Source organism: Adiantum capillus-veneris, chromosome 30 (assembly GCF_014529385.1).
Source record: "Adiantum capillus-veneris isolate H3 chromosome 30, ASM1452938v2, whole genome shotgun sequence".
NCBI classification, from domain to species: Eukaryota; Viridiplantae; Streptophyta; class Polypodiopsida; order Polypodiales; family Pteridaceae; genus Adiantum; species Adiantum capillus-veneris.
The window spans coordinates 79,316,351-79,343,695 of NC_140960.1; the positions used below are offsets into that span (position 1 = coordinate 79,316,351).

Consider the following 27,345-nt stretch of genomic DNA (forward strand, 5'->3'; position numbering starts at 1 on the left):
CAGCAAACCCTCAACAAACATACATCATCTCTGACAATACATCCCATGTGGAAGTACCTGCAATGTCAGGATGAAATCTGGAATATCAAGCAGCAAACACAAGCTACCTGATGAACTAGTGGATGTCGCCTACAGTCTGTGTGTAGATGCGCCCGTGTCGTATGTGACACGCCTCCAAGAACTGTGAGCCGTCCTTCGATGTGTAGACAGCCACAAATGAGCATTTACAGTCGTAGGCCGAAAACCCCAAATTTCCAGAGTCGGATCTGCACCCGTCGAGACCACGTAGTCGAAAATGGCCTGCGTAGACCTTTGTCGAAGCCGAACGGTGATCGAGATGACCTCAGAGATTTGGGGCCGTGTCTTCGTCTGTCGAATTTCACTCCAATCTGAGCTGGTGACTCTAGTCTCCTGCAGTGCTGCCCCGAGCCTTGATCTGAGCTCTGATACCATTTGAAGGAGTACAAGCGGAAGTGCAACGCGAGAGAGAGTGCGAGAAGAAGAGCACGACGATATGGTGAACTCGCTCTACTGTAATGTGTAGAGCATAGTGAGTTCTTATTAGGTTTTTACAAAAGAATATGTGTACATACCTGGCGGCCCGCCCACTTACCTGGGCGACCACATTGGGCTTTATACCCCAACATCACATATATCACAAGTCTTTTAAAAACTGCAGACATCCGCTATAAGGGTTTGCCACCATAATCCGGCTTGCAGAATCTTCTTATAAGTAATATCAATGGAGAAGTGTCCTCCAGAATCCCCATCGTGTGCTTCAGAGATGACTTGCATCCTTCCTTCCATTGACACACACCTATGAAGAACACCATCTATGCCCAATCTATAGAGTAATCCTTCTATTATGGTGAACTTCAGACTCTGAATGATCAGAGCTTTCTTCTGATTCTGAGTGCAGTTTTTTGGGAATCCTCCTCTTGAAAGAAATTGATATACATCATAATTCAGGATCTGAATTTTCCTTAGTTGTCACCTGAAGCAGCTCTGCATCTACTGGCTCATCCCTCAAGGATACTTCGGAGTAGCCTTCAGTACTTCTAGAGAGGAAATCGGCACCACAATGAGATTTACCAAGCTTGTGGAATATGCGGAACTCAAACTCCATCAAGAATATCATCCATCTGATTAATCTTCCTTGGATAATACCTTTGTTGATCAGAAATAGTAGTACCTGATGATCCACATAAAATGAAATAATTTGCCCAGTAGGTAATGTCAAAACTTGGTGGCATTGAAAACCATACCCAGTGCTTCTCTCTCTGTGGTAGTATATCCTTGTTTAGCTAGACTGAATCTTCAACTGGCAAAATAAATTGGATAATCTATCCTTCCATCTGGTTGAGCCAATATTGCCCCCATTGCCAGCCCCGAAGCATCGACATGCACATGGAATATAACATTCCAGTCTGGTTGTCGAAGTACTGGCCTACTGATAATGGAATTTTTAAGACATTGAAAGCTTTCTTCACATTTCGAAGTCCAAATGAACTTACTGGCTTTCTTGGTAAGTTCATATACAGGTAATTCCTTTGTAGCAAACATATGAACAAATCTTCTGTAAAAATTGACATACCCCAAGAATGAACTCAATTCAGACGCTGTGCGAGAGGTGCCTTGGCCTGTTGAACACACTAGACTTTATCATTGGCCATCTTTATGCCATTTTTGGACACTATATGCCCCAGTAATTGTCCCTTCTAGACCAGAAAAACAGACTTGGATGGATTCAACCAAATCCTCTTCTCCTGATAGTGCTAAAAAACCATCTCCAAACATAGGAGATGCTTCTCCTCGGTTGAGAATACAGTGAAGTCATCCATGAATATAGCTAGAAATTTGTGCAAGAACTCATAGAATATCTCCATCATGCAACGATGGAATGTTGTTGGAGCATTGCAGAGACCAAATGGCATGACTAAATATATGAATGCACCCCATTCAGTAATAAAAGTGGTTTTTCTTCTATCTTCACGAGCATTCTTTAACTGGTTGTAACCACAATAGCCATCCATAAAACAATACATACCATGGCCTGCAATCTCATCAAGAAGCATATCAATAAGGGGTAGTAGAAAAGGATCTTTGATGGTCTGAGCATTTAATTTCTGGTAGTCCACACAAACTCTGAGTTTCCCATTCTTCTTCGGTACGACCACTGTAGGGAATAGCCAATCACTGCTGGCGACTTTTGTGAAGAATCCGGCTTTCAAAAGGTTGTCAATTTCCTCTTTGACCTTCTTAGCATACTTTGGATTCATTTTGTACCTCTGCAGACGTACTAGTCTGGCATCTGGCTTCAGATGCATTTTGTGTTGGCAAAGCTCTAGATCTACACCTTTCAAATCAGTATGTTTCCATGCTTTGTATTTTTGGAACATGAGTTTGGCTTTTTCCTTCATTTTTGGGTTCAGATGCTTATTCACCTTGATTAATCGAGGACTCTCTTCAAAACCCAAATTCCATTCTTCAATCTCTTAATCATATAGAAGCAGCCAATTCGGACCACCTCCTTTCCTTTGGGTTGATTCCTCAGCATAATCCCAGGACGGATCTGTTAGTTCTGAATTCTCATTCTGAACTCCAATGACCTTTTTAGTGTGCACTAGTGTACTGATCTGAATATCCCTCTTTGGAGTCAGATGGTTCCTCTGGCCGTCCAATCAACTAAACTGGTCTCTCTCCAGGATTCAGTTCAGTGAACTGATCTGGAAACTGCTTTCTCTGTTTTTCAGCTTGAGCCTTGTCGAATAATACTACATTCAAATCAATTTCACCTAACGAAAAAATTTTCATGGCTGCAAGCATCCGTTCAATCTTCTTAAACCCATATTTTTGGCAAAGGTCCTTAGGTCAAAGTGCTTGCTTCCAGCTTCTGGTGTTATTTGTCTGCAACTGGATTCTTCTACTGGTTTCGTGGATAGTTAAGGTCTGATTCGCATAATCATGAATAGCCTACATCGTCTGAAGCCATGGGCATCCTAGTAGCATGACATATGCTCCTTGAACATCCAGTACCGGAAAGCTGGTTTTGAATTTCTCTTTTCCCACTCGAATTTGCATATTGTCGATCATACCAGTTGCCTGAACAAATCTATGATTAGCCATTCTAACCTTAAAGGGTGTTGGTTTTAAATTAGTGATACCAAGCCATTGCTGAAGATGTGCCCCGAGAATATTCACACCGACCCCTCCATCTTGTATAGCACCGGATAGCGGCTCCCATTGTTTCCTGACCTTGTAATCCACCTGGATTACTGGCACCTCATCATCTCTGACAGTTGATGAATCAACTGCTCTAGCATCGGCTTCAACTTTTCTCCGTTGTTTGATAAACTTTGCTGCTTCAGGTAAAGTCTTTCTGATATTATCTAATTCGACCGTCAACTTTTGAATTCATTCACAGATTTTGACATGAATCTCTTATCTCTCCTGGTCAGAATTATCATCAGAACTCAAGGAATCGAGACTATCTTCACATTGCCATTCCTCTCATTTGGTGTCTGTACTGAGCCTTGACTGACACTGAGCAAGACACTATGCTTTCCCCAGTTCAATGCTTTCCATTGCAATCAAACCTAATTTGACTTGCCTTAGATCATCCACCAATCCTTGTACTACAGCAAGCATGGTCTCAGAGATTCCATATCCTGACTGATCTGGCTGCCTTTTCTCAGAAGACTGGGTTGATATCTTCTGAATAACACGAGCATTAGAACTCTTCAACTGCTCTGGTAGTTTTTTAGTTAGATCCTCTATGATCTTAGCTACCAGTTCTTGCTGGTCTTGCCATTCATCGACTACCTGCTCCTTGCCCTTAGCCTTCCAAACTACACTCTGCTGAGTCCATTTATTGGTTTCAGGACTGACTGGTTTCATAGGTTCATCTAGGATTTCTTCAATAATCACCCCTTTACTACTACGAGTGACTGCCCGTACTGGAACTGGTTCCGACACTTTTGCCGTAGTAGCCTCGGTATTGGGTGCCTCTGGACACTGAGCTGCACAGTGCTCATATTTCCCACAAGTATAGCAGTTAAGACTTCGGTTCTGGAAATTTCCACCACAACCTCGGCCTCGGATATTATCCCCTTAGTATCTGCAACGCCCAGTACCAGTCCCACTGGTACCTGAATTTTCTTCTTTGGCTCCACTGGTCGTCTCTACCTTAGCTGATTCACCATTTGTAAATGCACTGAGAAACAGATCCTTACCTTTCTTGAAATGATGGACAGTACGTGCATTGTGGGCATTCATTGGAAAAATGATCTCTGGATTTACATTTGGAACACCATGTTTCCATCTTCCTGACTGGTTGTATGGTCTGGCTGATTTCAGCAATCTTCCTGGCCATTTCGTCGATTTTTTGGGATCAAGACCCTTTCTTAGCCTTGTCCTTACTCGTTTCATATGAACTACTATAAGAACTGCTGGAAGTCTCATTGGAGTTGGAAATTTCCGTAGAAGAGCTGCTACTGCTAGACCTCCGCTTTCTATGGCTTCGCTACTTCTTGGCTTGCTGCTCAAGCTTCAGAGCTCTCTGCACCAAGTCATTAAATTTCTTTGTAGGTGCAGGTACCTCTTGCTCTCTCAGCTTCTTGCTACGGAACCCATTCGAAAACCATGCACGCTGTCTTTTTTTTTGAAGGTGGCTCTTGCAGATGCCTAGTCAATTTTTTGATCTTTTCCACATAGGTTCTTACATACAATTTTCCTTGCTTGATTTTTTCCAGTTCACAGAGAATGTTTTCATCACCTATGTTGTTTGAGTACTCAAGTATGAAAGCTTTGATCAGTTTATTGTAAGACCTGAGCTGGCAAGCTGGATAGTGGTAATACCATTTATTTGCCGCATCCTTCAGTGTTTGTTTGAGGAAAATATTCTCCCAGTCATCTTCATCACTATTCATTAATTCAACATATTGCTCAAAGTCTTGAATGTGGACATCAAGATCGTCTTTTTTCCCACCTTTGAACATTGGAAAAGAGATCTTTAATGAAGCAGTGTAATCATAGCTGTCTGAATCATCTTTGGTTCCTCTGGTCTTGGTAGCCTGACCGTGTCTGGATGACTTCCTGTAATGATCAGTGTCGGCATCCCAATGACCTTCCGTTTCACTTTCAATCTCAGTCTCTTCCTTGGCCTTCCTGCTTTTATTATGATGACTGCCTTTGCTACCCTTGGCCTCAGGTGTCTTGTGTGTGGATCGAGAACCTTGAGTCCTGGTTTTGCGTTCCTCTTGCTCAACCCTTCTCCTCCTTGAGTGACTGGAATGCTGAGAGTCTCTGACCTCTTCAGCATTACTCTAATCTCTTCAGCATTACTCTGCTCCTCTTGAGCCTTAGTCTCACTCTCGGGGTCCCTCTTAGTATCGGACTCTCTTACTGACACTTCTGGAATAGGTCGACCCACAGGTGGAATGAGTGTGCAACCCGGTTGATGATTTTCGACCACGACTGACTTTGGGTGGCATGTTTGTAGCTGAGAATTCTAACTGGGAGACAAAGCTCGCTGGTCTAAGAGCAATCAACTCTAACCACCGTGATCGCCAAAATGGAATGGAAGCCGGTCTCTTTAGACAGCTACTCCGGTGTTAGAGTTCAGAGCTATTGTTTATCTAGGTAGTTCAGTTAGTAAGGACTGAAATCAAGTGCTAGACGGAACTAGAGAAGTGAACTGGAATAATGTACTGAAATGGAAAACTAGAAGACTGAGAATGTCATTATAGATTCCATCAGTAGTACAAGATAATTAGTACATTGTACAATAGGCTTAAACTCAGATCAAGTCTAAGAATTGATTACAGGAGTATGTGATTACAGGGTTGAAAGCCAAAAGCTTATGAAGCTAGGACTTTAGAAGCAAGATCTCATAAGCCAACAGTTAAAAGAGCTTTCGTAAGTCCAAAAAGCTCTGGAAACATTGTAGTTTATAGACTTACAAAGTTACTGCAATAACTGCTATAATTACTGTCAGTGTAGCAATCCCCACTAGTCCGCCTTCTAAGGAGCAGTTTTCGCCTACTGGGACTATCCTCGCCTTCTACAGGTACTCTCAGATAGAGATGAATTTCCTAAGTGACTCCACACTCCATATGATAGTAGATTATATTTAGCACCTATGTCCAATAAGGCGTTATATAGCACTTTCCTATAGGTGCTATTTAACTGAATAGGGTATCATAGAGGTGTGTCAGAGTCCAACCAATCATCCTCTGTTTCAACTTGAAATGCATGTGTAACTCCAAGGATTGCCTCTCTAATACGTTGTTGTCGCTCCTTAGCCTCAGCTTGAGCTTGTATCTTTTTCAATTCTGCTTGTGCCTTGGCTGCCTCTTTTTAATGGATGGCACATAGCTCCTCTTGGCTTAAAGGATCATAGTATCTTTAAACTTACTCCCATTGAGGAATCCAATGGTTTCACCTGCATCAAGAGTTTCCACATGAATGGTACCTTGTGGGGTGATTTCACATACTCTATATATGGTCCTTTTCCCGCATATTTCAACTTTTTCTTCTCTTTATGCACTCCATACATAAGGACTTTGTCCCCAACATTTATATCCTTGTTCTTTAAATGATGGTCAAACCATTTCTTTCTATCTTTCTTCACAAGCGCAATTTGCACAGTCAATTTTCTTTCTTCGTCTAACCTCTCAAGGATACATAAACGCTCAACTAAAGGATTACCATCCCAACCTTCTTGTGAAGCTACCCGCAAACTAGGAATTACAAACTCCCATGGCATACCTGCTTTTTGGCCATATACCATCTTGAATGGTGTATAATTAATAGCCACTTTGTAAGTAGTATGATAAGCCCATAGAACCGATGTTAGCTTCAAATCCCAATCTGTGCAATGAGCCTCTATTGTCTTAGTCAAAATAGAAATTAAAGTCTTGTTAGTACTCTCAGCTTGGCCATTTGCTTGTGGATAATAAGGTGTCGACTTATGGTGGGATATCATGAAGCTTGTTGTGAGTTCCTTTATCACTTCATTTATAAAATGAGTGCCATTATCACTCACAAGTTTAAAGGACAACCAAATTGTGCAATAATGTTCTCAAAGAGAAACTTAGTGGTTGGCCTTGCATCAGCCTTGATTTTCACCTTAGCTTCTGCCCACTTTGTCACATAGTCAATGGCAACAATAATATATCGAGATTGAGTGTTACAGACTGCCGAACTAATTGGGCCTACAAAGTCTAAACCCCATTTTTCAAATGGTTGGGTCACTTTAATAGGATGTAAGGCATCCTATCCTTCCGTTGTGTGGTCTTGTAATGTTGGCATTCATCACATCCCTTTGCAAAAAGTGATGCATCCTTGAATAAGGTGGGCCACCAATAGCCCGATTGCAACACCTTCTTAGCAGTTAGTTGTCCTGAAAAATATCCTCCGGCTATACCTATGTGGGATTCTTGCAGTATGTATAAATACTCATCCTCATGAGCACAACGTCTAAGAATATCGTCATTTCGTAGCTTGTAGAGAGTTCCAGCAATTACAGGATAAGGTTCACATTCCTTTAATAGTTTTTGAGCTATATCCTTATGAAGCTCTTTGGGTGAAAAACCATTAACTAAAAAGTTCACATTCTTCTCACTCCATTCAGGCATGGTATCGACTAGGAACATGGAAGTATAGGGCAATTCATCATCGATTCCAGTAGGGGCTTCACCATTGGGTATGCGAGACAAATGATCCACCATGACATGTCTTTTATCAGGTCGTACCACAACGGCAAAATCAAACTCAAGAAGAATTAATAACCATCATGTAATTCTTCCCATGGAACAAGGTTTATTCACTAGATACAACAACGCTTGATGATCCACATAGAAAACAAACTTGTTGGCAAGAAGGCAGTAGTGAAATTTCTTTACTGTGTAAATAATAGATAAACCTTCCCGCTTTGTAGTGGTGTAGTTCCTCTCAGCATCATTTAATTGACGACTTGCAACGCTAATGTGGTAGTCCAATTTATGTTCTCCTGGTTGAGCTAGAACACACCCAATAGAAAATTTTGATGCATCAATATGTACATGAAAAATTACATTCCAATCAGACACTTAAAGGATGGGAGAGCTTGTCAAGTCCTTTTTTAATAACTCATAAGCATGGTCACACTTTGTGGTCCAGTGGAACTCAATAAGAAGCTTGTACAATGGGCGAGCTATCTCGGTAAAGTTTAAAATAAGTCGTCGGTAATAACCAACATGGCCCATGAACCTTTGGACTCCTTTATAGTTTGTAGGTGGTGGCAAATTGGAAATGGCTTTAATTTTGCTCTCATTTGTGGGAATCCCATATTTGGACACTATATGTCCTAAAATGACTCCATGTTTAACCCAAATTGGCATTTGAAAGGGTTTAATGAGATGCGATACAATTTGCACTTTTCAAACACTTTTTGTAAACATGCCAGATGTTCTTTCCAAGAAGAATAAACACAAAGGTCATCTAAGAAAGCTTCGCAAAACTCCCTCAAATATTCCCTAAAAGCAGTGTTTTATTAATCTTTGGAAGGTAGCAGGGGCATTGGTTAAGCCAAAAGCCATAACACGAAATGCGAACACTCCAAACTTGGTTATAAAAGCAATTTTAGCTTGGTCCTCTAGTGCAATTGTGATTTGATTGTAGCCAGAGTACCCATCTTCTTGAACACTCTTTGCATACTTATGATTTATTAGGCAGGATTGTGCTGGACTGGTTTAGCCATGCTATTCTTCATGGAAATTTTGTGTTGCACCACGGAAGGTGGAACAGCTTGCATATCATGATATGTCCAAGAAAATATATCCTTGAGTTCCTTGAGAAGCTCCTTAAGTACATATTCCTAAGTCACTTTGAGATCTTGGGCAATGAAAACAGGTTTGGACTCCTCACTTGGGTCTGCTAACTCTATTTCCTTAACTATCATCAGACCATCATAGACTCCATTACTTCCATTGATAGGTGTTCTCTGGGCCTTTGCATACACAACCTTACGCTCCTCCGTGGTGAAGGATTTGAAATGCTCAGGTGCAGGATGTAGATATGTGGGGTCCTGTTGTTCTCTAGACTGTGATTTCTCTTCCGCTTCCTTTTGTTGCGATTTTATTGTCTCCTTACACTACGGCTCAACTTTGGCTTCTCTTTAGCTTCTAGGTGTACGATGTCAATGAGTTGTGGACTACACCGCATGACATTTTGAAGGTATTCACCCCAATTATTTACCAACTCTTTCGATGAGCATCACATGCCCCCACATAATTAAGCCATTCTACGATAAATTTCTTTTCATTTATCCTAGCACGCACATTTGCTCGAAATTTTACATCTCTTACTTCTCTTGTTTAATTTTGGATTACGACCTTCCTCTAGTGAAGAGTCACTAGATGAATTGCTACTCGTGTCTTCTCCTCTCCCGGATAGATTGTCAATTAGGGCACTTTTGGGCTCCGTATGGTTCGTTTCCATATTTGCGCCAATATTCAATTCAAATTCTTTGTCCTCAAAGTCGGTTTCAACTGATGATCCAGAATCCGAATCATGGGAGCTATAATCTTTTGAGACGCTACTGGTTTTAGTGTCAATCAAGCCTTCACCTTCTAGGTCCCCACGAGCTATATGCATTGCTCTTATCATATTTAAAGGTACGAGTTGTGGCATTTCATCCCCATCAGGTGTTACCCAGGTCATCCCCCTATTTTCTTAAGTGTCTATGGTTGCTGCTAGGTGGACCCAATCCACATTGTCAAACTCAGTCATCTCGGGTAGAGCATCCATATAAGGAAAATTTTCCCCAACATCAGTGTCTTTTTTACAGGTGTAACAATACTGCAATGGGGCCGAATGAATTGTGGTGTTAGATTTATGATCAATTATAAATTTGTTTCCTAGAGGATGTGCTTGACCAATTACAAGATCAACTCGAATGACAGAGTCTTGGAATTACAAGTAGACATGGTTTTTAGACCAGTCATGCACCATTTTTGCTTCCCTCATGAAAGGAAGTCATAAGATCATCTCAGATGACATAGTGTGCTTGACAAAATCCATAACAATGAAGACATGCCTTAATTTGTATCCAAGGACCTTTATTTTGAGATCTTCTATAGGTTTAACAATAGTCCCATTGGCCATCGTTACCACTATGTTTGTAGTCCCAAGGTGAGGTTTTTCCCTAGATTCCCATCAATTTTTAGTTACAATGCGAACCCCAGCACCACCATCAAGGATTCCCTTCACAGTTAATCCCTTGGTCGATTGGTATAGTCACATAAAATTCATCGCCTTCAAAGTATTGTCCCAACTTGTTAACATGTATTTCAACAACAGATTTCTCATCAAGATTGGGTTGTGGATCTAAGTGTTCCTCCTCTATTGGCACCTCCCTAGCTCCATCCATTTGTGCAAATTGTGGTAGCCCGACTTTCAGTTCTGCATTGAGAAAAGCTCAAAGAGCTAAGAATAGCTCAGGGTCTCTATATCTTGTAATGGAAATGGACTATGAACTTTGAGAATAGCGGAATTAGGAGAATTAGAGAGAGAATTTTTGTGAGACTACTTTGGGAACATAGAGGGTGAACTTAATTGATGGTATCAACATAATCATAGTGCTTAATTAACTTGGCATGAGCAATACTTTTACAAGAGAGAGAGTTTAGAGGACTTGACAGAAGTTGAGGACCGGATTTATGTAGAGTCGGTCCCCCCTCCTATAGGCTTTTGTATTATAGGTTCTCCCATCAAGAGAGACTTGGTACAATACAATCTTTGTGTTCCTTGTGACCTAGGTGATGCAATGAAGATGGAAAGCTTCATGCATCACAAGCATAACATAGACTTTTCAAAAAGCATTAACTATCCCTAGCCTCAGTCCCAAGGCCTCAAACACCTTCAAAGCTAGAGAGAGCTAGCGGGGAATGAGGGTAGGGAAGAGGAAGAAGAAACATTCGTAGGAGAAAGAAATAGCTCCTCACTTATCATCACTCTTCTTACTAGCATACATAATAGAATAGTAATGAAGATGGAGAAGATGGAAAGCTTAAGTGTTGAAGCATGGCTCTTGGTTCGATTTGCATTCCATAGCCAAGAGTGTTGGTGTAGGCTCTCAAATTCTCGACTAGCTTGGAGAAGGAGATGGAGCTCTTGCACTTTGCACTTCACACAATGAGATGTGTGTGTGTGTGTGTGTGTGTGTGTGTGGGGGGGGGGGAGAGTGTACCCCCCAAGCTAGCTCCCTCCTTGCTTTGGTTGACCCCCTCTTCTAGCACTATTTGACACTTGATTGGACCTCCTCAAGCTTGGCCAATCACATGCCTAGTGCATATCAAGCAACAATGGTAGCCTTGGGACAAGTGTCCCCCTTTCCCCTCTGAGAGAGAGAGGACTTGATAAATGCAAAAAAAATAAATCAAATCAACTAAATTATCATTGGACCCCTTGGAAGGCTACCAATAGGCTAACCATGAGGGCAACATGAAGAGGAGGTTGACAAGTGTCCCTGTTGCTTTCTTTGTACCAAGGATGCCTTGTGTGAGGGTGTATGTGTTCTCTCTCTAGCCTCTACAAAGAGGGATCACCCCCTCATGAGTAGGGATCATGCATTGACTTTCTGAACCGCACCTTAGCACCTTAGTCATTAAGCACCTCAAGCACCTTAGTCAGCACGACAAGCACCTCAAGCTTGGACCGGGTTCCCACCTCAAGCACAACCCTAGCTTACCTAAGGTCAGGAATTTTAACACGAACCTTTGGAGGTTTAATAGGCCATTTCCATTACAGGTTAAGTTTCAAGCACTTGCATGAGGCAACTCTATCATGCTACAATATCCACAATAAGTTCATGAGGCTAGACTAGAGTGTCATATGCTAGTGCTCCGATAGCATTAGAAGATGAGGTTCAAGCTACATTAGTTCATTGTTCTAGGTTCTCACCAAGAACACAAGGTACCAAAATGAGACATCAAAAGCGAAGTTTATGTCAAGCAGCAACGACACGCTCAGTACCCAAGCAAGTAACTGCTATTATCTTTTTTGGTTTAAGTGGTTATTGGTTAATTACTTAATTAGAGCTATAGAAACCAAAGGAAATTAATTCTATTGTGGAAACTTTAATTAGAGATTAGTCACTTATTTTCCATTTGAAAAGCGTGATTTTCACGTAACTATAAAGCGATTAACTTAGTAAGAGAGGTTAAAAGGTATATCAAGGAGACGTTAGCAACTAATTATGAATGCATATAGTCATTAATTAGAGTCATTAATCAACAAGAGTAAATCGAGATTAGAAATTAACAAGCAAAATTGAAGAGTGAATTTTGAGATGCACTTAGAATTCAAAAAGTAGAATAGATTAGAGGAGAGGAAATGGTTACTATTTGAGAACATTATCTCAAAGATTACATTAGAGAAGAGTAGAAGTTTAAGATCTAGGAATGTAATCTGAGAAGATAGATTAAAATGGTTAACAAATGAAATACTATTTAGTGCAAGGTTAGGAGAGATTAAGAGGAGGTGAGGGAGTGATTAAGAGGAGGCGAGGAAGATTACCAAGAGAGATTAGGGAGTGATTAAGAGGAGATGAGGGATATTATACACAGATTAGAAAAAGGTATCTCACACATGAGAGAGAGAGAGAGAGAGAGAGAGAGAGAAATGAAATGAAATGAAATGTAATATTAACGTCTTCAAAAGGCCAAAGTGACCTATGAGACCAGAAAGTTACAATGTGGTGGATCTGATACAAAGTCAGAGTAACAAAAAATGACAGAAAAAAAATACTATGGAATCCTAGACTGCTAGATGTGAGCTAAGCAGCTAGGTGGGATAGTTAAATCATAAAAGATCCAGCATCGATCACTGGCAGATCTCATCAATCTCCTCCATGGTCAATAGCCTAACCGGGCATCGTGCATGTCAGACCAAAGTGATCTGAATCCTCTGATGCAGCCTCCATCGACGCAGTCGCGGGCGCTTGGATCTCTCTAACTCGATTGCTCGGTCCATCATTGTGCCTCTGGTGTGAGGTGACAAGCTCTCCTGTGGTAGTAGCTCCTCCGGGTGTCCAATGTCTGCTCTAAAGAAGTCTGTGATCCATCTCTAAGACTGGCTAGCCTCTCCCCTCATCAGGCTCTCTGTGTGTCTATGCGCTCAAGAAAAAACAGACCCAAGCATCTCTGATCCTCGTACCGCATGAATCTCGAGAGTGGTCTGAAGCCCTCTCTAAACAAGCAGTGGAAGTGGCCACGTATCTCGTAGTAGACGGGGCAGTGGCATGTGTAGTGCAACTCTGTCTCAGGCTCCACGTCACATAGATGTCCTCGCCTTTGTTGGTAATCCACTGTATCTCCCAGTCTCGATCCGTAGCTGGTGTGAAGATGTGCGTATCTGGCCAAAAGCACATCGTATCCCATGAGACAAGTGGGTGTCCATGTATCTGGGCCTCGTCACAAAGCCGTCCTCTGTAAGCTAGAGAAGATGCTCACTGTAGAAATCCATCTTCGTGCCCAACTCCTATGTTGGCTATATCCATGTCCTCCTGGTGTCTAGGTGAGTCAGGTCCAGGTGGATGGGCCTAGTGATCTCGAACTGTGTAAGAGTCAGAGAGGGTGCATCCAGTGAGTACTAGAAGGGGGGCAATCTGTCTATGCTAAACCCATGCATCTGAAACCATGAGAGCGAGAGAGAGAGAAGACGAAGAAGAAGAAGAAGATTGTTTTAACATCGTAGGAAACTATCCCAAGAGCCCTTAAAGATCTATTCGACAAGGAGAGTTGAACTCAAGATCTGTTATTTAAGAGGGAAATGTCATAACCAATCTACCACGCTTGGGTGATAGAAAGGTTATACCATTTTCATGTTTTTATTAGCACACACACACACACACACACACACACACACACACACCCACACCCACACCCACACACGCACACACCGAGAAGAAGATTATTTTAACGTCATAGGAAACTATCCCAAGAGACCTTAAAGATGTTATAAATGAGAAGAGTTGAACTCAAGACCTGTTATTCAAGAGGGAAATGGCATAACCAATCTACCACACTTGGGTGAGAGAGAGAAGTGCACCTGGATAAGCCTTTGAAATTTAGAATTCAAAATTCAAACATGAAAACCACTATTTGCTATAAGTGAACTTCACTTGCATTTAGAGAGAGGAAGAGAGAGGGAGTTAATGTAGACCTATGAGAAAGAGCCATGTGGGGCCCCCAATAGATGCGCAGAGGAGAGGGAGATGCAAGAGTAAAGGACCTTACCTGTCGCATCGTAGTTTTGTCACAATTTGCACAAAAACCCAAACCCTATTATAATGTAGAAGTTTTAAAAAGCATTAAAAAAAGGCTTTAACAGCTTTTCCCACCAACACTATCAAGATTAGATTAGCATGTGGCACCAAAATTAATGGGTTTTTGTAATGGTTAAAAAGGGGGGGGGAAAAACATTTCGCAAAAATCAACATAACTTTCACACACGGAGTCTGCAAAACTTTTTTAATGTGCCTGAAGCGTGAAAGCAGCCCTACGCTTTCATGAACAAACCCTAATCAAAATACCTATTGTGAAAGGTTTGATGATTTTTTTAAAAAAATTGTCATTTAAAGGGTCAAAAAATTTGACGACGTTAGAGGTGTCTAAAACTAATAGATAGTGCATCTTGCAACTCTTGTTAGCAATAGATTTCTAGCACTTAGATGTACATCTAGGCTCTAACATCAGCTCGAGGCCTCCTATCAAACTCCATGAGGGCTCCATCTTGCAACAATTGTGAGCTATAGATTTCTAGCACTTAGATGTACATTTATGCTCAAACTTGAGTTTGAGCCTCCTATCAAATTTCGCAGTGTAATTTTTCTTGAATTGAATAAGATGCAAGTTTTTGGCAACATCATTAGTGTGGCTTGGGAATGTATTAAATTTTGAGTTCTATGTTCCAAGAAACACTTTTACTTACATTTTAGATTTTCTTAGGAACTGTAGGGTCCAGAACAAGGTTCTTGTTGATGGTTCTACAAGGCACGTTTGCTAGGCTATTCATTTCACTTATGTTTTTCAAAGTTGTGGTTTCGAATTGATTTGTGTAACATGTGTGGTGACACATGTACTAGAAAGTTTTGATGATACTTTCCTAATTCCATTCATCACAATGGATGTAAGAACCATGTCTCAAGAAGCTGAAAGCATTATCAAATGGCCATTGAATGATATTGTTATGGGCAAAGGAAACTCTAGCACAATAGATGAGGATTTTCTTGTCGGTCAAGATGATGGCTCAATAGATAGAGAGAGTTGGAAAGAGAAAAGAGTCATTCTTTGGGTTGACAAGAAGATGGACAAAGGAAACTCTAACACAATAGATGATGATTTTCTTGTTGTTCAAGAAGATGTCTTGATAGATAGAGAGAGTTGGAAAGAGAAAAGAGTCATCCTTTGGGTTGACAATAGATCTACAAAACATGGTAATGGAGTGGTATTGCTGGTCCACCCATATGAGGTTAAAAATTGTAGTTGCGAACTGGGTGAGAATAGCTTGGGTGTCATTGTGGAAGGATCTTTGCATCCACATGAAAGTGATATTTCAAGTTTAAATTTGATAAGCTAGCCTATTAGGCAGCTCACATTTGAGAATGGTGAACCCTTGATAAAAGATACATGATCTTCTTCTGCCATTGAGGGTATTCAAGATCCCCTCATGGAAGAAATGGAAGATTACCTCAACAACCTAGACGCTTCAGTGATGAATATGAAGATGATGACCTAGACAACAATACTAAAAATAGTTTTGAAGTAGGTACCACTATTATAGAACTAGGTATTCTTCTTCATGCTCAAAATGATAGAGATCCAGATACCATGGCTAGTAAATATAATATCAGAGATATGACAACTAAGAAAAGAAGCTATGTCCATAGAGTTAGGCCTAGAAAAAAGAAAGGTAACGCTCATGCATTCAGCAAGCGATGTGATGCTGCAAACATTCACAAAGTTGCAAAAATTGATTGTTGCAACTTGAGAGAAGCAATGTTGTCAGATTGGAGACAGACCCAAAATCATGCAAGTTAAGGACAACTTTTGGGGACAAAGCTACACTCACCGATGCACATTTGTATTAGATTGCATGAGCATGGATTATAGACAATATCAAGATAAGGAATGCTTTGAGTTAACATTTGATGGAAAGAAGGTATGTAATAAAGCATGGAATATGGAAGTCAACATTTTACATAATGAGAAAGAAATTCTTGGATGGTGCGTGCAATGGCAATCATGGAAACACTGGAATAGTAAGGAAGAGCATGACACATGTTGAGATGGCAAAATTGCTCATACAAGGCTTCATAGATAATAATGCAGATAAAATGCCACATAAGTCAAGGACAACTATGCATGGGACTCGTGAAACTCAACGTTCTCTACCATCAATGTACAAGCAAGTGAACATTTTGCGGGAAGTAAATGGCACACTTGTCACATTGGAATACAAAACACTGTCACAACCAACATTCTCAAGGTTGTGGGACACACTCTTCAAGACAATTAATTTATAAAAAACTACCACATTCTCTAAATGCAACATTTGCACGTCAATAAAGGTCAAGCTAGAGTCCACCAAAAATCACGTGGAGACTGTGTCACAACCAACATTCTCTTTAACGTTAGTTGTCTGTAACGTACATTCTCTTACAAAACACTGTCACAATCAACATTCTCAAGGTTGTGGAACACAATCTCCAGACAATTAATTCATCAAAAACTACCACATTCTCTAGATAAATGGCAGAGAGGAGTGCACACATCTTGCAACAAATGAGCTACATAAATCTATACCATGCTTGGAGAAGCTTTTCAAAAATGAACCCAACCAAGTTCTTGTGCATTATACATGAAAAGATGGAGCCGAGTAAGAATGTTGTACCAAAAATTAAACCAGGTTCAAAATCTCTCAATGGACTTGAGAGACTTCTTGTATCCTTGACAAGAATGCTCCACTCATGGACATGGGCAAACGACTTATGGTCACTTTGCATTGCGGTTCTGGCCATGATAAACACATGTTTAGCGACTTGAGCTCAAAAAACTCAAATGCGTAACCATGAACATATCTTTTTTATTGTGTTTGTCTACCAATTCCCTCTATCACTATATGAAATTGCTTAGGAGAAAAACTAGTATTGCAAGCAACAAAGTGCTCATTATGAAGAGGCAGAGATTGATCTAATCCCCACAAATGTGGACACCGATAAGATTGTGTCTAGACAAGGAAATGGACCCAAGATTCCTAAAGATGTTCCAAAAGTATTATCACCCCTTGAGTATGTTAAAGACAATGAGAAAGTTGTGGAGGGATTAAAGAAGTATGTTAGTTGGTGGAAAGAGCACTTGCAAGAGAAAGGAGACAAAAGTGAGCATGCTAGGTGGATCAACCCAGTCCTTGTGTACTTGGAGAATCTTATGCAAGCTATGCAAACCCCTAGTGCAAGCGAATACACTTTCTTTGATGACTTTTGGCCAAGGAGTATATGTGAACGAGTTTATCCTCTTGAACTTCCATTGGAAGGTAATCTTCTAGATGCATGACTTGATGTAAATGAGGGCCACTATTGTGGTCCAATGCACAACAAACCTACTAAGGAGCTCAACCCAATGCTTGATGTGCCAAAGGGAGCCTTTGTACTTGTGCAACCTTGTGATGCAAATTATCCAATTTGATTAGGAGTGACAACAACAGACGTTGATCAGAACAATGAGTCAATAACCTACCTACAAGTCAAGATACAAAACTAGGCATCGATTTTAAAGAAGAAGAAGAATGCAAGTGATGTGGAGGTTTACAAGGATCGTTGGAACAAGTAATGGCAAGAGAACATAAATGATCCTCAATGCTCGAAAAACACTAGTTGCATCACTTGGGCATGGAAGCCCAAGGGCGGACAAATTCTGGAAAAAATTAAGATTCCAAAGGCAATAATCCTCAAGGCCAAAGAGAGTTAGATGAATCTTGGTGAACATGAGGCACCATCAAATGTCAATGCAAATGAGGGGGAATGATGGCTTAGCATTGGCATTGCACCTTTGTAATCTCCTAGCATTGGCATTGTCATTGCACATTTGTAATTTGCATTAGCAGGCAATCTTATGTATGCCATGGTAGCCATCAAACCAAACATTGCATTTACGGGGGGGTGGTTAGTAGATTTATGGAAAATGCTAGCAAGAAGCACTAGGAAGCAGTGAAGCACATTCTGAAATACTTAAGGGTACAACAAGCAAGTGCTTATGCTTTGGGAACAACAATGCATCCATAGTGGGTTACACGGATGCAGACTATGCAGGTCGTATGGATAGTCAAAGATCCACGTCTGGCTATGTATTTCTATTTGCTAGTGCAACTGTGTCATGGAGATCATGTCTCTAGGACTACACTTTGTCTTTCACCGTGGAGGCAGAGACAGTTGCAGTTTTTGGTGTTAGCAAGGAAACTATATGGTTAACTCATCTAGTGGGAGCCCTTGACATTTATCAGACTCCAATGCTACATTTTGATAGCTAGAGTGTTATTGCATTAGCAAAGATGGTTAGCTCATCTAGCGGGAGACCTTGGCATTTATCTGACTCCATTGTTGCATTGTGATAGTCAGAGTGCTATCGTGTTAGCGAAGAACCTGGTGTTTCACTCTAAGTCGAAACACATAGATGTCAAATATCATGTGATATGAGATATACTGGCTAGCAAGCGCATAGAGATAGTCAAGATTCATACAGATTACAACCTTGCAAATGCTCTCACAAAGAGCTTAGCCTCAGAGCAGTTTGCACATTGCATTGGGTGTAGGGTGAAGCCATTGAAATGTTTCACGATTGTACAAGTTGTACATACATAAGCCACTTGGGCTACAATGGCCTTCAAGTGCGAGATTGTTGGTGTTCAATCCAACTGGTCAGATGCTCGTTGCTAACCCAACACTAACTTATTCTTTACATATGCAAAAAGAAGAAGGAGCCCGTTATCCTCATTTTGAGCTCCACCCACTCTGCACTCTCCATTCTTGCACATCGTTCCGAGCACTTGGAAGCTTTGGCCTACTATGTAGGCGAGAAATATTTGCACCTGGAATCTATTCATCATCAACATATACTTTCGATCTGAGATATAGAGTCTATTACGAGAGCCACATGCTCTCGGGGTTCTCTATCTACTATTGATTTTGAACGAACAAAGAGAGAGAATCTGTGTTTCCGATGTTTATTGGATTCACATACAAAGCAAGATTGCTCTTTGCTCAGGGCCACATAGCAAAATCAAGACAAGAGAATTGTCCATCAACCTAAGTCTTCAGCCTTCATGTTTTGGATTTTGATCCATTCATGCTAGTACTTCCTAGCTGAAATTTTGATAGATGCTATTTATTTGTGCTTTTTGAACCAAATGTTCTTTGTTAGTATGCATTATTTATAATAGTAATTTTACAGATTGCATGTCCAACTTGGGTTAGCTTGATCATATGAAGCATCACATTTTGCTTTCTCAAATAGAAAGTATTGTACAAAAGTATGGACATTGATTCTTTAAGAGTAAAGATGTTGGTCCATTAGATTGTGTAGCTAGGAATTTCTGGGATCTTGTTCAGTTCAGTAGAGACACTCAACCCGAGCTCTTCTTTTTTTCATGAGACTAGCATGAGTTTGGGGATCCACTCTGCATGTGGAGGGTAAATGTACCCATGGACTTAGACGTAGGGCACCAAACTGTAAGAGGCAAGTCCCAAACTGTTGCATGCACTTGATTGCTCTACACTGGTACGTAAGCATTCCATGTTTTCGGAAGGAATCGCTTCACGAGTGGGAGCAATTTGTTTTACTTAGTAAGGGCACCTTGATTGAGGTAGACTCTTTTGTTAGTTGAGATCCCTTTTGACCAAAGGGACATTCTCTTTTGGACTTTTAGTTCACAGTCTAACAGTTTTACAACGTTCAGCCTTTAGTACAAGCAGATAATAAGACCAAATGTCGATTTATTAGGAATACATTGGTGCTTTTAGGAAAAGATTATTGATGTTTTCAAGGACAAAGAATTTACTTTCTCTCATGCAACTTGCCATTCCATGGATTCTCAACACGACTTGTGCTAGGTAACCTCTACATTCAACACAAAACCTGTAATTGCACACTTGCATTTTTTGCAACCACATTCTCCTTTACATCAGACCAAAATGATCTTTCATAGCGGTATGCCAACTGTTCATTTAATAAAAACAAAATCCGTACTCACATGTATTAGGGTCGTAACATCTGTAACCTTTTTGCTCAAGGAAATAATAGCTTTTGGATCCAGCTTAGTTTTGGCACATGCACATAAGCAATACATCCAGACACTTTGAGGTGTGTCAAATTATATTTTCTAGAAATAACCTTCTCCTCAGGCATCATGTCATGTTTTAAAAAAAAAGTGTCTTGTCAATAATACAAACAACCATGGAGACTATCTCAACCCAATAACAATGAGGCACAATCTTCTAACCGGACTTTTCTTCTGTGGCCATTGGTGTTGCGCATGTGCTCCTCTCTCTCTCTCTCTCTCTCTCTCTCTCTCTCTCTCTCTCTCTCATTCCTCCCAGGTGTGAATACGTTCTTTGAGTTCACATATCTTCTCATTTAAATGCTTTGCCATCATTAGATGCTAGCAAGCAACACAAAGCTTTCGTTCAAGACCTTCTATTGCACTCAATCAAGAATAGATTGACAATCAAGACTGACAAGGAGGTTGTAGGGATAGGGTTTTGCAAGCATCTACAACCTCTCACAAATATGCTAATAGCAGGGCCTGTGTGCAACCCCAATTCATTTGTGGCCACCATGAGGATGAGATGATTGTAGTTCGACTTGAAGGCAGGGTAAGGAATGGCTGAAGGAGCAGAGAGTGATTGTGGAAGAGAGAGTGATTGGCTCAGGTAGTGGTTGTGGGCAATCTTGTCTAGGTGATGGAGAGGTGCGGTGGGGTAAGACTTGAGAAAAGCTTATGTTAGGCACGTCACTGGCTTTTCAAAATTAAAGTTCACAACTACGGGGTGTGAATACGGAGTCGTGATGCAACCATCATATACTCTGGTGCCATGTGGAACGTCGAGGCCGTGGCCTTACCACAACACATATGTACATGTGAAGGGCACAATTTGGGTGTTCATGCGCACATGGAGTGTGGTGTTACATATTCGTGTACAACCAACCCCATACGCCTCATGATAGAATGGGATAAGCACTTTATTTTTCCCCTACAGTTCATGCACATGTGGCTTGGCATTACTTCTAGTCTAGCTGTCATATGCACTAAAGCCCGTTTTTGCTGTGCAGCCGGCTATGGCGGAATCCCACAGTGCTCTTCATCGTCCAGATTCCCTTTTGCAGTTCTCTACTTGACGCCATAAAAGTCTGCTCCATCTTCAACTCTTCTTTTTCTCTCTGTCACACACACACACGCGCGCGCGCGCGCGCACATGCATGTACCCGTCGCTTTACTTTCCAGCTGTCTTTGGTGTTTTTACAGAGCGTCCGCATCTGCCTTTCTGCATTGACGATCTTTCAAGGTGCATTGCTGTCAAAGAGATCTCGAAGGACGCTATGCCTCTGTGCATTCCGCCTGCAGGCATTCCTTGATAGAGATGCTGATTGTGAAGCGCTTATGAGTAGGTCGAATGCTTCATTCATGCTGAGTTTATACAGAAAATTTGTGCAGTTTGTAGCAGCGTTTTTGTGTCAACGTATACAAGCTTTTGTCTGCCAAGTTTTCTAAGGGTAAGGATGTTTCGGAAGAGCTCATCCTCTACTTCTCATCTGCTTAGCAATGGATCTTGTAATTTACAAGATCATGAAGCTCAATTAGTGACTGAAGGCATAGATGCTCCGCCTCTTCCAAGCCTGGTCTATTATGCTGCAGTAGCCAAAGGTGCAGCTGCTGTCTCCGAGTATACAGCAGAAGGCAATGCTGATTTGCCTGCCATTGCTGCCGCTTGCTTGGAGAATGTACCCCCTTTGCATGTCAGTTTCAGCTACACTACCAATCAACGCAGGTTCATCTGCCTCCTTGATGGTGCTATCACTTACTGTGCCATCATGGATGAAGCCCTTACCAAAGCAGATGCCTACTCATTCTTGCAGAAGGTCCGTGATGCTTTCAAAGCATTTGGAAAAGGCCGTGGCAGGTCCCTTACTCTTGGTGCTCACTTCCTGGATGATGAGATGATCCTTGTCATGCGTAATCTGGCTGCTTCCTTTGTTGGTGTCCCTCAAAGAGAGAAGAATCGGATTGAAGCTGAACTTTCGGCCCAGCACAGCGCTGAAGTTGATCTGGAAATAAGCTCTCCATCTGCAGTAGCTCCCTTGTATGACATGAGTGATCATGAATTCGACTCGAAAACGGCAGAAAAACGTCTTGGATCTCGATCTCCTCGAGTGCCTTTGATAGGAAAAGGAAGGAAAGGGAAGAAGAAGACAAAGGAACAAGCAAAAGACGGTGTAGAGGATAAAGGTCAGAAAGCAATGGATAAGGACAGTAGTGTTGAGGTTATTGTTGACAGGGGAATGGGTGGTGGCTCAGAAAAGAACAAATTCATTGAAATGCATAAAGCATGGCGGCGCAAGGTGATTGTTGTTGTCACATTGGATGTGCTTGTGTGCTTAATGCTTTTAGCAGTTTGGCTTGGAGTATGCCAGGGCGTCAGTTGTCTCAAAACTTAGCAAGAAAATTAACATCTACCCATGAAAGAAGACCAAGGGTTGATCTGCCATGAAAGGCTATGCAGGTTGTCCAGTTTTTCACCCCGAGATAGCTGTTGCAACTTCTAGAAGCTGATGAGGGAGCATCCACCTGTAGAAGTAATGGGAGCGTTTGCACTCGGAGTTTACAGCTCTCAGAATCTCAACTTGCTTGAGCCATTACGGTATGCTGCTTTCAATTGCGATATAATGCATTTATATGTTGGTTTTGACAAATGATTACTCTTTTGTTCCCCCAGAAAGGGACGCACGTTTGACTTTATTTTCAGACCCACAGGGCAGATGTATGTATCTGGAGTGTGGTTCACATGGGGGGTTTGTCATGTATTGATTTTTAAATACTAGCTATGGCGGGCAGGGGCCACATATTAGCCATGCGAGGCATCCTTGGTAACCACCACATATATCAATGGAGGGGTGGCGTATTATGGTCTCCTCAGTGGCTACCACAATATAGTGTGTTGGGGAATAATAAAGGGAGTATGGTGGGATTTTCCATTTTAGTGGAATCACTCCAGTGCTCAAGAGCATCAGCCCCGAAATACAAACTTAACTGAGTGTGGGTGTCTCAAAAAGAGCCCAAGGGGGATGCGGACTCACGGACTTGATGCCGGTGTCTCCAAGAGAGTCTGAGGGGGCTTGATTCCCAACCTTTCATTCATGACACACCATGACACACAAGTCTTTGATTGGGCTAACTTATGTTGGACAGGGCTGTCCACCACATCCGTCATGCCAGGTAGTTACATGCCTGCTATCTTACTCCACTTTAGTCTTAGGGGGCGTCTTATAATTTACTAGCTCTTGCCCAATATTGTTTACAAGCTATGCGATTTAAGGCGCTTTACAGATGACCTTTTGTTCTTGACACTGATTCTTTTCAAGATTTTTGTGGATGTGTTTCAGCCCCTCTTTTAGTTGGTAAATTCAAGCTTTTCTGACCTTATGAAGGTATATAGATAATAAGCTATCTAGGTAGAGAAATTTATGTGATTGGCTTTTAATTGTACTACAAATAGTTCCTAATCTGATTGGGGCTTGGAGGTAGAAAATCTTGATAAGGGCCTTGAGTCAGAGTATGCCAATCTTAATACTGTTTGTATGCTTGAACATTCTTCCTCTGCCAATTATGTAGTCATTCTTAATTTTTGTACATTCTCTTGAGTTTCATTTGTTAAATCTTCTTTTGTTGTTCAATTGTGCCTTATCTCATTACTTGTTGAAAAGGGGTATTTTCTTTAAAGGTTGAACAGCTTCTTTGTGACGCAGTAAGTTGATAGTAGCATTTTAAACTAGTACATAGCTCATAAGCCCCACCCATTAGTTAGCTTAGTCCTAATTCAGTCTAGTGATTCACCTATTTGCTATTAGTGGTCTTGGTACATTATCCTTTCCTTGAAAGTTCTATAGCCTATCATGGTTGAGTTCGCCCATCGCATGTAGAGTGATAGACTCAATTAGTTGGTTTTTAAAAGTATGTTCTAACTAGGAACTAACTTTATACAGCCCTGCACCTACCTTCGGCATTGAAGACGTAAATAGGCATGCTATAGTTGTGCTTAATGAAAGTGATGACTTTTTGTTTCTACAACAAGCGAGAAAAGGTAGCATGCTGTTTGGATATGTTGTGTAATGCTTCGTTCTAGGTCCTACCTCATTTCATTTTATAGCTCCTTTTAGGGATCAAGAGATGGCATGTATATCATTAGTCTTACATTGAAGTTAATTAACGAAGTACACTTCAAACTTGTCTTCTAGTAAAGAGTAGATTAATACATTTGTACAACAGTACAAGTGTATTGCTTGATTATTTGTTTGATTAAATGTCTCGGCCCTTTTATTAGTTCCTAAAGCCAGTCCTTTCTGTTCTTAAGAAGAAAACTAGTTTTAACTTACCCTCTACTTTTGGCAGGAAGCTTCCCTCTGTAGTTTGTACTTTTGGATTTTGGGAGGATGTCTGCTTCTCTAGACCATGTTGAGCCCAGCTATACTGCTTTTTCTGTAACATAACTTGTACATATAACCAGATTGGGGTGGTTTTTACCCCCAAGCTCTGTTCTAGTACGCGTTTAGTCCACCTTGACTTATTCCTCTACTATGATGAAGCTCTTACCTTGACTGTTGGCAGGAAGTGTTGCTCACAAGGTGCATGTTTCTCCTGGGAGCACCTCATTGTGAACACCCAGTGATTTTGTGTGTGTGTCTGTGGTGTGTGTTGTGTCGGGAGCCTACAAGGTACACCCACTATCAGGTGCTGATGACATCAGTGGGAATGTCCAGGATGGAGCTGATGGTTATCTTGTCATGTGCATGACTACCATGAGTCTATACTAGCACTTTCTCTCAGGTTAAATCTGGATTAATCTACTTGCCTGTTCCTGAAAATAGTTTGTGCTAATAGCTTCTTTGTATGTCTTTTTCAACAGAGGCTTAGTAAATAAAAATATATATCCCCATTTTATGTATGACAAGCTCACAGGGACATTGTTCTTTTTCTTGTACATTTGAGCTTCACCCATTGGTTACCTTCAAACATTTCAGTTGTCGTTTTTAGACGATAGTTGAACATTGATCTCTCACAACTATATTATGACTGTTGATGTGGACAGGAACACTATTGCCCGCTGGTCAAATGTCGACACTCAATCAGAAGCTCTTTCAGTGGAAGTCAGACAACCTGAAGTTGCTGCATGGCTGCACTCAATGCTGGGTACTTGGGTTCTTTGTATCATCTTCACAGAGCACAATTTACCTATTCAATCTGTTATAGTTTCCCTGTAAATTGAGCCTATTTTTCCTGGAAGTTTATTGGGCATTTTGATCTTTAACCGGATGTACAGAATCCCTACAATGTGCCATGCATAAGATGCGAGATTTGCACCGAAAATCTGATAGGACTTCTGCTCATATTGGAGGTGCATTTGTTTCCTGGTCAGCAAAAACATTGAGATGTAAATATTCTTGAAAAGAGAATGCCACAAGTCTGGTTATAGTGAATCACTCTGGTCCAAAAGCATCAGGGTGAAAGTTCAATTGTTCAGTGTCTTGGGTGCTCTTTTGAATGGGGGTATATGCGCAGTTATTTTCTTGTGATCATGCTTTTCATGCATGTTCGCACGGGGTTCATCTCTTAAACCATGCATCCAATTTAGAATACATGCAAGATAAAGTGGTTCGACACATCAATTCTTTTATTATATAACTTTGATTCAATACAATGAATCTCTGGTCTATTCTCTTGTACACAACCTCTCCTTCCCTTCCTCAGGTCGTGCTCTGCTCTCCTTCACCGCTCATGGCTATGGCTAGCCAAGCCAACATTTCAATCTCCTCAATAACATAAGGTACCTTGGTTACTTGTAGACGTGGGTGGCATGTTTTGATGCTAAAATGTGCAATGTTGGCTTGCCTTAAGAATAAGAAAAAATTCATATCACCTCCAATTAGACCCATGAATTAATTTCCCTTGAGAAAGAGGTCTCGAGTTCAAGACTTGTTTGTCAGATCGTTGAGGTCTCTTGAGATTGTTCTGAGAAATGTTTTCGTAATTTTAACTCTGGAGTACCCATTACTGAAGGGCTTGGTGTATATCAATTCAATCATCCAGGTCCTTCAAGTAAGACTAGGGAAATCAAAGCCCATTCTTTATCTTGATCAGCCTCTGTACCAGTTTCATTCCCCATCTTCAAAGAGGTCCAATATATGGTCTTGAATGTTTCTCCAATGTGAAATCTCTTCCAGAATTTCTTGATCTGTTCCATGCATTGTTCAAACTTATCAGTCAAAAATTTAAGTCCCTTTCTTAGCTTTGAGTTTGCTTTCCCCAAGCCTTTCTTCAAGTGAGGAACTTCAGTAGGTGCTAAGTCATTGTGGAAATTGGAAGGTTTGGGTACGAACAATTCTCTTATGCCTAGCATTGCTGGAGAATGTTAGACATGAGTGTTTAGAGGTCTTTCAGATCTATGGGCTCTTACAGCCAGCTCAGAAGATGTCATATGGACATCTAGGAACCCTCTAAAATCACAGATGGGATAACTCATACAAAATTGTCTTTAACTTCTACAAATTTGCCCATATACTAAGCTTTTTCTATGTGCACTGTCTTCTTCCTCATTGAGAGCCCAACTTAGCAAGCCTTCATGCACACCTCTTTTCTAAATTTGGCTCCTCGACCAAGTTTAGCTTTGATACCACTCTAAGACAAGAGGGAGCTTGAACCCTCAACTCTTTGCACATCCATTACCCTTTATATAGTCACCCTTAAGTCGCTCAGATTGGCCCCTAGACTCTAGCCCTTGGTCTGACAACATTGGTCACTTTGCTATTAAAAAACGCAATGTAAAGGAAAACAGAGCCAAGCAATGTGTTTTTTATCAAGCTTTTATTGTTGCACTAAGAAGAGGTAGCAATAACATTGCTACTACTTTCAAAGTTCCTTCTTCAAGTAGCAAGCCATCTTTGACAAATACCTCCCATAATGCTAATGCATCTAGTAGATCTATTGAGAGAGAAAAGAAAAAGTTGCAATACAACTATTGCAGAGCTACTGATCATC

General features: G+C 41.0%; 2 protein-coding genes across 2 annotated transcripts; both read left to right on the forward strand.

The window, feature by feature from the left end:
• Window positions 1-21,303: 21,303 nt before the first annotated feature.
• Window positions 21,304-22,751, forward strand: LOC147418265 (phytolongin Phyl2.1-like). Its single transcript, XM_086506969.1, has one exon. It carries the CDS (start codon window positions 21,816-21,818, stop codon window positions 22,749-22,751), a length of 936 nt encoding a protein of 311 aa, XP_086363095.1. The 5' UTR covers window positions 21,304-21,815.
• A 114-nt stretch (window positions 22,752-22,865) lies between these two features.
• Window positions 22,866-26,152, forward strand: LOC147418266 (uncharacterized). Its single transcript, XM_086506970.1, has 4 exons — window positions 22,866-22,954; window positions 25,400-25,500; window positions 25,631-25,721; window positions 25,811-26,152. The coding sequence occupies exons 1-4, from the start codon at window positions 22,866-22,868 to the stop codon at window positions 25,881-25,883; spliced, it is 354 nt and encodes a 117-aa protein (XP_086363096.1). The 3' UTR covers window positions 25,884-26,152.
• The last annotated feature ends 1,193 nt before the right edge of the window (window positions 26,153-27,345 follow it).